At 47.1% G+C, this 12,043-nt stretch overlaps 1 protein-coding gene and 1 non-coding gene across 2 annotated transcripts; both read left to right on the top strand.

Annotated features, from left to right (window-relative positions):
• The first annotated feature begins 1,831 nt into the window (after positions 1 to 1,831).
• Positions 1,832 to 4,566, top strand: LOC112082121 (meiosis-specific protein ASY2-like). The gene is made up of 5 exons (XM_024149221.1): positions 1,832 to 2,508; positions 2,591 to 2,763; positions 2,839 to 2,970; positions 3,052 to 3,686; positions 3,761 to 4,566. Exons 1-5 carry the CDS (start codon positions 1,832 to 1,834, stop codon positions 4,436 to 4,438), a joined length of 2,295 nt encoding a protein of 764 aa, XP_024004989.1. The 3' UTR covers positions 4,439 to 4,566.
• A 7,166-nt stretch (positions 4,567 to 11,732) lies between these two features.
• Positions 11,733 to 11,838, top strand: LOC112082478. The gene has a single exon (XR_002897153.1). It is a non-coding gene; the product is annotated as a small nucleolar RNA R71 (small nucleolar RNA).
• Positions 11,839 to 12,043: the final 205 nt, after the last annotated feature.

The raw sequence follows: 12,043 nt of genomic DNA, 5'->3' as shown, positions 1-12,043 counted from the left end.
CATGTTTCACAAATGGGAATTTGGTTTGAAAATGGATTAGTATAGGGGTTAATACCTTCATGAGAGGATTAACCTAGATTAGAGTTCTTAATCATTTGAATCATGTCTCATCATTGTCATTAGCATTTCTAGTTTAACACCAAGGCACCCTAACCAACTATCATGTCTAGAATCTCATGCCTCCATCATATCATATTCACATCATTTGTCATTGTCATTTGTCTTTAAACCTGTTTATGTTTATAGTTGTCTCTAGATTAATCAAAACCTATTCTTGTTTGCTTGAATTAAGAACTTGATCATATAGCTTAGTGTCTAACACCACATCTGGATTGATAAACCTCTTTGTGCTACATTGACAAGGGGATTGATAGCCCTGAGACCCTTAAAAGTCCTATCTATCAGGTCTGGTGTGGTCTTATAGAACTTTCTCTTATCCACATTCAAGAAAACTAAACAGCGATTTGCATGGTCAATAACAGCACCTACAGTAGCTAAGAATGGGCGACCAAATATCAAAGGTCTGTCTTTGTCCTTGTCCATCTCCAAAACTTGAAAATCGGCTGGAATTATTTTGTTTCCAATGATCAGTGGCAAATCCTGGATCATTCCTTCTGTTCTTTTTTGAGATGAATCACCAAAGATTATCCTTACTGGAGATAGGACAAATGTACCTATACCAAGTTTCTCAGCAACAGATTTTGACATGACATTCACATTAGCACCAGAATCACATAAACAATCTGAAAATTCAATTCCAAAGATTGAACAGGTGAATAAGAAACGCTCTGGATCCTTAGACTTTTTGAGTCTTTGTTCAGGCAAGTGTTGATAAGTCAATATCGACAAGGGACAAAATGGTACTTTTAGATCGGAAACTCGGTTTTTATTGGATTGAATCAAGTAAAATACAACTGAGTTCGGTAAATAATAACGAACTAAGACTTAAGACGACTAAGAAGCTAGCGTGTTGAGTTCTCAGCCTTTAAGTCTTCTTGGGAATATCCTCCCTTCTCTGGTGTCGATTTGTCTCCCTTTATATATATCCCCTAAGTCGGTCCTCAAGCACACCTTAGACGATATGGGACCGAGAGGAGTTTCCTTTTCTCTCGGCTCCTTTCCTTTTCTCTCCAAAGTTTCCTTTTTCCATTAGGAAATTTTCCTGTTTCGACCGAGCTCATGGAAACTCTCTATTCCTTCGAGAGGTTTCTCAAAGACCTCGGCCTAATGGGCTGTTCTCGGCCCATCTTTGCTCGGCCCATCTTTGCTCGGCCCATCTTTCTTCGGTACGTCCCTTCGTAAACCGGGCTTATGGTTTGCCGATCTTAGTTTGTACCGGAGAAAACCGGGGTGCGGTTTTCACCTCCAACAGTTAGCCCCCCCCCTCAGTTCGGTGAAAGGAGGTGACTTTCAGTCGAACTTATTTCTTTGGTTATTGGATCACAAACCGAGCTCGGTAACTGCTGTCGATTCACATTTCCGGACGTTTCGCGCCCGTCTTCAATGAGGCGCGTGAATTACGGGATCCTTGCGAAAATCGAGGAACCCACGATTCCCACTGTGTATAAAGGGCAAACTTCTTCTCGCATTCATTATTCTCACCTTAAGCATATATAAGGTACGCTGCTCTCCCTTCTCTCTAGATTTCATTTCTCTCTCTAGTTCTTGTTCTTAGTTTTCTCTCGTTTCTTCAACGCTCGCCGCCGTGAACCCTTGATTTTTCCGAGCTATCTTCAAGCTTTTCGATCAATCTTCAATCTTTTCCGGTTGATCTTCAAGCTGTTCTTCATTCTTTTTAGATCTCCTTTAAATCTATTCTTCCGAACTCAAAATGTCTTCCAGTTCTTCCATTAACTCATCTTCCAATCAAATCCTTCCGGAAGATCGACACGAATCCTCTGAGCCGAGCTCCTCCTCTTCGAATCCTCACCAATCGAACTCGTCTCAGGAAGAGAGCAACCCTCCTCAGTTAGTTCGTAAGAACTCCAAGTCAGTGGAAGCGAGCAGTAGCCGTGGTAGACCTAGAGTCGAGGCTACCGAACGGTTGACGGCAGAAACTCGCAAAACAGAAGCTCGCGTTGGACCGAACGCCGACAGTATTGACCATGAGATCGAGGAGGTCGAAGAACCTGAAGGAGAGGGTCAGGAAGCCGACGCCAATGAAGCAGAAATCGCCGAGAACAACCTTGAAGCGGTGAACCATGCCTCACCGCCTCTTCCGAGACGAAGGGTCGTTCGCCCCAACAACGTACCGTCCTCCTCAGTTTCTTCGGGCGCTATCCAGGCCGTGCTCGAGGAAAATGGGCTCTTAGGCCAGATTGCCTTCATAATCCTTGAAGCTGGAGATCGGCCGTGGGACGTGCCCGAAGGCTTTCTCTGCGTTTATCTAACTTATTTCACGCAATGCGGGCTCACACTTCCAATCCCCGCTCGTCTTCTCGGGTATTGTAATCGGCGTGGAGTAGCTCTCTCACAGGTGATGCCAGCCTCAGTAACGAACTACGTGGGGTTTGTTACTTTGTGCGACAAACTCGGCCAACTTCCTTCCAGCCGATTGTTCGAGGATCTTTTCTCGGTGAACTTCCATAAGTCCAAGGAATGGTTTCTTTGCCGCTAATGCTAAGCCGAAGAAGAACATAGTGACCGGTCCCAAACCCAGTAAATTCAATGACTGGGAATCCTTGTACTTTTACCTCGAGATGAACGATCTCACTGTCAGCAACTCTGACATCCCAACTCAATCGGAGTGGAAGATTCCGATTGGTAGCTCCAGACGAACTTGTACTTTATTAAATTTTCACTTCTGTATTTGACTAACTCTTTCTCGGATCTTCGTAGGTCGTCATCTCCCAAGTCTCATCCTCAATTCCGGGCTCACCTCCGAATTCGAAGCAGCTTTCAGCGAAGCCGGCAAGCGTCGCTGGCCTGAAGTTTGGGAGGAAATTCTTGATCGTCGAGCTAAGAAAGCAGGTCTGTCTCTTGAGTTCCTTCTGTTTACTTCTTTGATTTTGAATTTATCCCGAACTCCTCCTTGACATATTTTCCTTTCAGGTTCCGTCCGAGAACCAAAACCGCGCAAGCCAAAAGCTCGAGCTAACAAGCCCCGAGCTGCTCCAAGGCGCAAAGTTCCAAAACCACAGGTTAAGCGAACTCGCACTGCTAGGATGCTTTCCTTGGATGAGATCCCAACTCTCTTTGACGAGGAGGAACCAGACGTGGCTGATCCGACCCCAGTCCCTGCTACCGAAGGGACCAATGAGCAGCCGGAAGAGTTGCCACCTGCTGCGAACTCACCTGACCAAGCCGGTCCGAAGAGAGTGAAGAAGAAGAAGTCTTCGAAGAAGACTAAGAAGACGGAAGATTCTTCTCGGGTGCAAGATGTACCCGCCGAGCTCGATCCACCGGCGGCTATGGGGTCGGACCTCGCTCTTTCTGAAGACCGAGGTGAAGCTTCTCATTCCCGTAAGAGGCAAACTAGGGACCATGTTGAGGGTTCTCCAGAGCCCGAGCCGGCTAAGAGGGCCCGAGTCTGTTTTGATTATGACGAGGAGACTCCTTTCGAGGAGAACATAGATGCTTGCGCCGAGCTCTATCACAAGATCTCATCAGAGGTCCCAAGTCTTCCTTCAGTCCCCGAGCTCCGGTTCCCGAACATGTATAAGGGAATTGCCCGTACAACTGCTGTGGTAATTTCTTGATTTCATTTCTCTATCCAACAATTTTCCAAGTGCGAGTTCTGATTTGATTTTCTTTTATGTAGCTCGCCAGCCAGATCAACAATCTGGTTGCCGCGTACGAGGTAGCTCTTTTTGATGAGCAAGTAAGGGTCTCCGAGCTCGAGGAAAGAGTCGCCAGAGCTGAGGAGCGCCTCGCCACCGAGCTACAAATCAACGAGGCTCTCCACTCTTCGGTTGATTTGCTGAAGCAAGAGAGTGCTGAGTTAAAGGCGGCGAAAGCCGAATTGACTGAGGCTCAAAGTATGCTGGCGAGGGAGTTCGAGAAAGACCGAGAGCAGCTACGAAAATTGGTCGCACACTGGAAGGGCCGGGCGAGAAAAGTCCATGACACGGCTTGCGAACGCCTAGAAAAAGTTATCCGTAGTCTGGACGACGCGGACCGTGCTCGCAAGCCGTACTTGGTGGTCAACCAACTCACGGGAGTTCTCGGTTTTATCAAGCAGTTGCGGAAGAAGGGCTTGTACGAGGTCCCACCAGAAATGGTTGCTGATATCGAAGCAAAACATGCCAAGGCGCTGGAGGACTTCCATGCAGTCGATGCTTGCGTTCTCACCGAGGAGGACAAGAGGATGTCTCCGTTCGTGGAGGAAGATGATATTCCGGCCGCGAACGTGACCCAGAGCGCGCAGGATCCTGCGAGGGGTGAGCAGTTCGGCTCAAACGAAGACATGCTTAATGCTGCTACTTCGAAGACCGTCTAATCTTTTCCTGCTATTCTCGAACTTATTTGTCCTTTCATGGGTTATTTTGTAATATTTACGTTTATCTGAACCCTCGGTGGGCTCCTTTTGAACTTATTTGCCTCTCGGGGGGCTTTTAATTATATGCTCATTCGTATTTTTTCTTGTCTTCATAAAGTAGTAGATCGGTATATCGTAGATGTTATTCGAATCATAACTTTTATTTTTCGATAGCGAATTGCGATAATTCGGCTTACGTTTTGCGAGTGTTGTGAACTCGGCTTATGGTGCGAATCTGAGGAGTTCGGCTTATTGTGCGAGCGTTTAAGCTCGGCCTGGGGAACCCAAGTGAATCGTTTCGTACTGGAAGATTGAACTAATTCGAACTCCTGTAAACGCACAAAACGAGTTCAAGGTTTTTCTAAGTCGAACCTAAGTATGCGAGATGTGCTCGGCTTATTGTTCTTGGTGACTTAGAAATTCAACTGCGGGACTGGGCCCGGCTTTTGATATGTGGCTTAACCACGACACCATGTGGGTGCTTGCGAGACGGATCTCGGCTTTTAAGTTTGCATTCATGTGGAATGCTATCGAACAACTGGCCAGGAAGTCGATGTAAAAACAAGGAGTTCGGTCCCTTATGATTTCCGAACTGGAACTTAGCGAAAGATTTCACTTAATAAAATTTTATTGATGTTATACCTGGACTCGGTAACGAGCTGCCTACGTACCCTTTGAAGGGATCAAGCCATTCGTAGTTCTAAGTACAAAAGTGTTTTTTGCTCCGACTAAGTAGTTCGGAGGCTTCTTTTTTTTTTTTTTTTTTTTTTTTTTGAGCTCGCAACGAACTAGTAGTAGTATCGTTTAAGATGCATTGAGTTCCAAGATCGCGGGACCGGAGTTCCATCTAACTTCATAAGTTGATAAACACTGGGTTTAACGACTTTCATAATCTGATACGGTCCTTCCCAGTTCGCGCCAAGTTTTCCTGCGTTCTTCTCTTCTGTGTTTTGATAGACTTTGCGAAGTACGAGGTCGCCATCTTCAAAGTGACGGCCCTTAACTTTTTTGTTGTAGTAGCGAGCTGCAAGTTGTTGGTAGTTCTGTATCCGGAGCAATGCTCGTTCGCGATGTTCTTCGACTAAGTCGAGTGCGTCGATCCTCATATTGTTATTCGCGTCGGGTTGCTGGGTAAGCATAGTTCGGCAATTACTTGGGACGTTGAGTTCGGCTGGACACATAGCTTCTGTGCCATATGCAAGGAAGAATGGGGATTGACCGGTCGAACGTCGTGGTGTAGTTCGGTGAGACCACAAGACGCCGTCAAGTTCGTCCGCCCAGGTTCCCTTAGCGGTATCGAGTCGTTTCTTTAGTCCGTCAATGATGGTCTTGTTTGTGGCTTCGGCTTGTCCGTTTCCTTGCGGGTACCGCGGGGTGGAGAAACTTAGTCGGATTTTCCACTTGGCGCAAAAATCTTGGAAAATGATCGAAGTGAATTGGGTTCCGTTGTCCGTAACGATCTCGTACGGGACTCCGTGTCGGCAGATGATGAACTTCCAGACGAACTTCTTAACATCAATTCCATGAATCTCAGGGTATGCTTCGGCTTCGACCCATTTGGTGAAGTAATCCGTGACGACGAGAACATACTGCTTCTGAGTTGTAGATCGGCGAAAGGGACCGATGATGTCCATTGCCCAGCGCATGAATGGATATGGTGCGGTCGAGGTCATCAGGAGCTCGGTGGGAAGATTGATCATCGGACCATGACGTTGGCACTTCTCGCAGCGTGCCGTATACTTTTCGCAATCAAAGAGCATAGTGGGCCAGTAATAGCCAGCCTTTTTGATCTTGAATGCCAAAGACCGAGCTCCGGAGTGATTTCCTCCTTCTCCTTCGTGAACCTTCTGCATTACTTCCATGATGTCGTTGCCGTGAACACAAGTCAAGAGTACACCGGAAGCATCCCATCTGAGAAGAGTACCTTTAATGACCACATATCGAGCTGCGCGAGCCTTAAGGCGCCGAGCTGCCCATTTATCCGTAGGAACTGTTCTGTCTCCGATGTATCCCACGATTTCTAAGGTCCAATCTTCGGGTTCGTCCTCGCCTTCGGATTCACTTGGGCTATGGAGGAAAGTATGAAGAGAGTAATCGGTTAGGACCACGATCGCGTGAGACTGGAAGTACGGGCGTAGCTTCCGTGCAGAAATGACCACGGCAAAGGCGAATTTCTCCAAAGTCGGATAACGATACTCCGATCCATCGAGGGATTTGCTTGTGTAGAAAATTGGCTTCTGTTCGCCGCGATCTTCTCGAACGAGAACACTGCTGACTGCGAACTCCGAAATCGCGATGTAAAGATAAAGTGTCTCGCCGGTTTCTGGTTTGGATAAAACTGGAGGAGTGGACAAGTATTTCTTTAGCTCGGCGAAGGCTTCCTCACACTTCTCATTCCATTCGAGATTCTTGTTACCGCGAAGAAGTTGGTAGAAAGGCAAGCACTTATCCGTCGATCTGGATATGAATCGATTAAGTGCTGCGATACGTCCGGTAAGTCGCTGAACTTCACGTTTGGTTGTCGGCGACGGGAGCTCGAGAATAGCAGCGATCTGCTTTGGATTAGCTTCAATGCCTCGCCGTGTAACAATGTATCCGAGGAACTCTCCAGATGTCACGCCGAACGTACACTTAGTTGGATTTAGCTACATACCATACTGATCCAAGATATCAAAACATGTGCGAAGATGGCCGACGTGATCGGAAGCGATGAGTGACTCACGAGCATATCATCGATGTAAACTTCCATGGTTCGCCCGTGCTGGCTTGCGAACATCTGGTTTACCAGTCGTTGGTACGTTGCTCCAGCATTCTTCAGGCCAAAGGGCATGACCTTGTAGCAGTAGATGCCACGATCCGTGATGAACGATGTCTTCTCCCGGTCTTGCGGATGCATAAGAATCTGATTATACCGGGAGAACGCGTCCATAAACGAGAGTAGTTCGTTCCCGGCAGTTGCTTCCACGAGGCGGTCGATATGAGGCAACGGAAAGCTATCTTTCGGACACGCCTTATTGAGGTCGGTAAAGTCGACGCAGATCCTCCATTTACCATTCTTCTTCTTTACGACCACGGGGTTTGCGAACCAATCTGGGTATTTGACTTCGGTGATGGATCCGGCTTTGAGTAAACGCTCGACCTCATCGTTCACAGCTTGTGCTTTCTCTGGTCCGAGCTTTCGGCGTTTCTGCTTGATTGGCTTATATGTTGGGTCAATGTTGAGCTCGTGACACGCGATCTGTGGATCAATCCCGGGCATATCTTCTGCCGACCAAGCGAAGGTCGATGAATGCTGTTTCAGAAAGTGAATGAGTGGCTCGCGGATGACTGGGTCGAGCTCGGCGCCGATTCCGACTTGACGTTCTGGCCTGAGTTCGTCGATGCAAACTTGAACGATCGATTCCTGTTTAGGTTTTGTATTCTGGACGATGAGTTTGTCAGTCGGTCCTAACGAGCTAATAACACAAGCTTGGTTGGCCGAATGAAGTCTGCACTCGTTTATGTAGGACAATCGAGCAACGGCTTGGTTTCCTCGGAGAGTATAAACACCGTCGGGAGTCGGGAACTTCAGACATTGATGGTACGTCGAGGCGACTGCTTTCATTGCATGTAGCCAAGGTGTTCCAAGAATAGCGTTATAGATCGCCGGTTTATCGAGGATAAGGAACTGGATAATCTTTGCGACTCCGCCGACGTAGATCGGAATGTTGACCATGCCGACCGTCATACAACGTTCTCCATAACGTTAAACGGTTCAATCCTATCTGATGCCAACTCGAGTTGGTCAAGTGCTTCCTTGAAGATAACGTTAACCGAGCTGCCCGTATCGACCAGAATGCGGCTAACTTCGACGTCGTCGAGGAGCAGCTCGACAACAAGGGCGTCGTTATGTGGTTTATGCAGCCCGATTGTATCGGCCTCGGTAAATACCAAGGGCGTTCCCTTCGGCGGATCATGCGGGGCTTTGGGCGCGCTGGCGGCCTGTCTGCTGTACTCTTTGATGGCTCGGACCGAATAACTGCAAGCTTCGATTGCCCCCATTATCATGTTGACACGCTTCCGTGCCTTAGGAGCGTGATTCTCTGGTGCTCGGTCATCACAATTCCGTTTCTGTTGCTCGGACAAAACAGGCGGATTCGGTGGTGGCGGTGGTAACGTCGGTAAAGCCGGTGGAGTTGGTGGATCTTTGGCGAGTACTTTCTCAAGCTGTTCATTGTTTGGTCGAGGCATATGTGAACGACGGAGATCGTCGATCGAAAGTTGTCCACCGCTCTTAGACGCGTTCGAGCGTCAGAGTTCGTCGACCGAGATCGGCTCCTTGCGATATAGACCGAGTAGATATTCTCGCAGATGCCTGCATTCTTCGGTGCTGTGGCCCCTACGGTTATGGAATTCGCAGAATAGTGACTCGTCTTGATCTTCTTCACCGCGAACCCATTTGTTGTTCCACTGCTTGTTCGGTTGTTGGATTGCGTTAGCGTAGAACTTCTTGCGATTCTCGTATCCTCGACCGTATCCCGACTGTGGCTCATTAGTCGTGGTTTTCGGGCGTTCGGGTTGCTTCGTTGAATAGCTCTGCTCGTACGCGGCTTCTTCTTCGTCTTCAGCGATGTAAGTATTAGCTCGATGCAACGCGTCTTCTAATGTCTGTGGAGGGTTATGCGTGATCGCGCTCCGAAAGCTAGTCTTTATCCGAGCTCCTTTCTAAAGACATAAGAGAGCGGCTTCGTCGCTAATCGTACAATTGGCGATGATCGTCTTGAAGCGCTGGATGAAATCACGAAGGCTCTTGCTTGGTCTTTGGGCTATTTGCCAGAGCTCGGAGTTCTTGGTATTTTGTCCAATGAACATGGAAAAGTGTTTGACAAAAGCCGTCGTTAACTCCTTGTAGTTATCGATTGAATTGGCTTCGAGTCGCGAGAACCAGTCGAGAGCTATTCTCCCAAGCTTTCCACAAATAGTTGGCACTGAACTGCGTCTCTCTCTTCGGCTGATTTGAACTGGTATCGGTTCATGCAGATGCCGAACGATGTCAAGAAGTGTCGAGGGTCGGAATTGCCCTCGTAGACTTTTATCTTCAGTTTATCCATGTGCTTGACCGGCGTCCCTGCTATGCGCGGTGTGAAGGGTGTTTTCTGCGTTTCCTGAATAACGCACTCGATTTCCGGAGCCGCGCTTGTTGCTTGATGTATCTTCGAAGTGATATCGCGAAGCTGCGCCTTCATTGCTTCGAACTCGGCGTCTCGGCTTAAATCCGATGCTGGTGCATTCGCTGACCCGACTGCAGTAGACCTCATAGTCCCGGCTGGATCTCCGTCGGTATTAAGATCGTCAATGATGTTCCGAACTCAAAGAGGAGTTCGCGCTTGACTGAGCTCGGCGATTTGTGCCGCCATCTGACTGAAGCGCTCCTCGCTTCTTTTGTTGATGGCCTCAAACTGGGCATTGAACACTTGGAGCAGTAGTTCGGTTCCATAACCTCCTACGGCTGCGGGGGTTTGGTCGGCTATGGTTCCAGCGTTTCCTCCAGGAGTTCCTCCTCCTTGTTCTGTTGGGGCGTTAGCGTTCCCTCCACCGAGAGGGTTTCCTTCTTCGTGAATGTTGGCTTGGTCTGCCATCGCTGATTCAATCTTTCCGAAGTCCGATCTAAAGCTTGAGAAATCTGTTTAAGCCCCCTTCCTGGCGCGCCAATTGTTGATAAGTCAATATCGACAAGGGACCAAACGGTACTTTTAGATCGGAAACTCGGTTTTTATTGGATTGAATCAAGCAAAATACAACTGAGTTCGGTAAATAATAACGAACTAAGACTTAAGACGACTAAGAAGCTAGCGTGTTGAGTTCTCAGCCTTTAAGTCTTCTTGGGAATATCCTCCCTTCTCTGGTGTCGATTTGTCTCCCTTTATATATATCCCTTAAGTCGGTCCTCAAGCACGCCTTAGACGATATGGGACCGAGAGGAGTTTCCTTTTCTCTCGGCTCCTTTCCTTTTCTCTCCAAAGTTTCCTTTTTCCATTAGGAAATATTCCTGTTTCGACCGAGCTCATGGAAACTCTCTATTCCTTCGAGAGGTTTCTCAACGACCTCGGCCTAATGGGCTGTTCTCGGCCCATCTTTCTTCGGTACGTCCCTTCGTAAACCGGGCTTATGGTTTGCCGATCTTGGTTTGTACCGGAGCACCAGAATCACATAAACAATCTGAAAATTCAATTCCAAAGATTGAACAGGTGAATAAGAAATGCTCTGGATCCTTAGACTTTTTGAGTCTTTGTTCAGGCAAGCGTTTGGGTAACTTAACTGGAATGACTCGGCTTCTCTCATGCTCGGTTTCAGAGTCCTTTATGAGAGGTTCAGGTGTCAATCTCCCCTTAGAACCTGCAACAGGTTCTTCCTCCAAAACTGCTGTCATAGCATTGCAGAACTTCTTTGGGTTATCTTATACTCTTCCTGGTAAAACTCTTGGTTGTCTCTTCATTGAATCAGCAGTTTGACCTATCTGATGTTCCAACTTCTTGACATGGGTCGCAAGAGATACGAACTTCCCATTCAAATCAGTGTAGATACAATCGATCTTCACCCCCATTTCCCTGAATGACTTCTCATTGCCTTGAGTAGTCTGCATCATAGTTTGTTCAAGCGATTTTACCTGATTACTTAGCTGGGAAATGGTTGCTTCTAATGAGCTGATCTGTGCTTGTTGAGGATTGAATGCTGGTCTTTGTTTGAAGTTTCCTCCTCCATAGTTTCCACCTTGAAACTTGTTTTGAAAACTCCTTTGCTGCTGTGGATAGGGCTGATTTTCGGCTCCTTGATTTCTGTATGATAGATTGTTGAAGTTGGCACCAGAGTTCTTAAAGTTGTTGTTGAAAGCTGGACTAAATCGATTATGATATGCCTGGGCTCCCATAAAATTGATTTCTTCCTCTTGGTACATGGCATCTTCTTCATATCTTCCATCTTTCTCATTTCCTACAACAATATCACAAGCATGTATATTCTTGTTTTGAGACTTAAGAAGTTGACTTGCCATGCTTTTTAGCTCAGCAATCTCCCTTGATTCATGACTAGTAATAGTCTTCTTTGAACGTCATACTCAGGGTTGTTGTTGCACTTAGCTACAGCCAGATTTTCGATGAGTGCTCTCCCTTGTGGTATGGTTTTTGAACTGAAATCTCCATTGCTGGCAGTATCAAGAGAAAGTTGATACTTCTGCTGAAGTCCTCTGTAGAAGGTGCTTGGCAGATTTGCTCCAGAGAAACCATGATGAGGGCAGTCTCTCTCATACTCCTTGAATCGCTCCCAGGCTTCATAGAATGATTCTATTGGGCTTTGTTGGAAACTTTGTATCTTGTTTCTCAGCTGGTTCGATCTCGACTTGGTGTAGAAGTGGTTCAGGAAAGCTGACTTGCATTCTTCCCATGAAGTAATAGAACCAGATGGCATAGATTTCAACCATCTAAAAGCTTTATCACTTAGAGAGAAAGGAAAAAGCTTACAATTCACATAGTCCACAATTTCTGGAGTTGTTCTCACCATTCCAGAGATTTCTTCAAAAAGATCAATGTG

This window comes from Eutrema salsugineum, unplaced genomic scaffold (genome assembly GCF_000478725.1).
Source record: "Eutrema salsugineum unplaced genomic scaffold, Eutsalg1_0 scaffold_1, whole genome shotgun sequence".
Classification (NCBI taxonomy): domain Eukaryota; kingdom Viridiplantae; phylum Streptophyta; class Magnoliopsida; order Brassicales; family Brassicaceae; genus Eutrema; species Eutrema salsugineum.
This window is presented reverse-complemented; position numbering and strand designations above follow the sequence as displayed.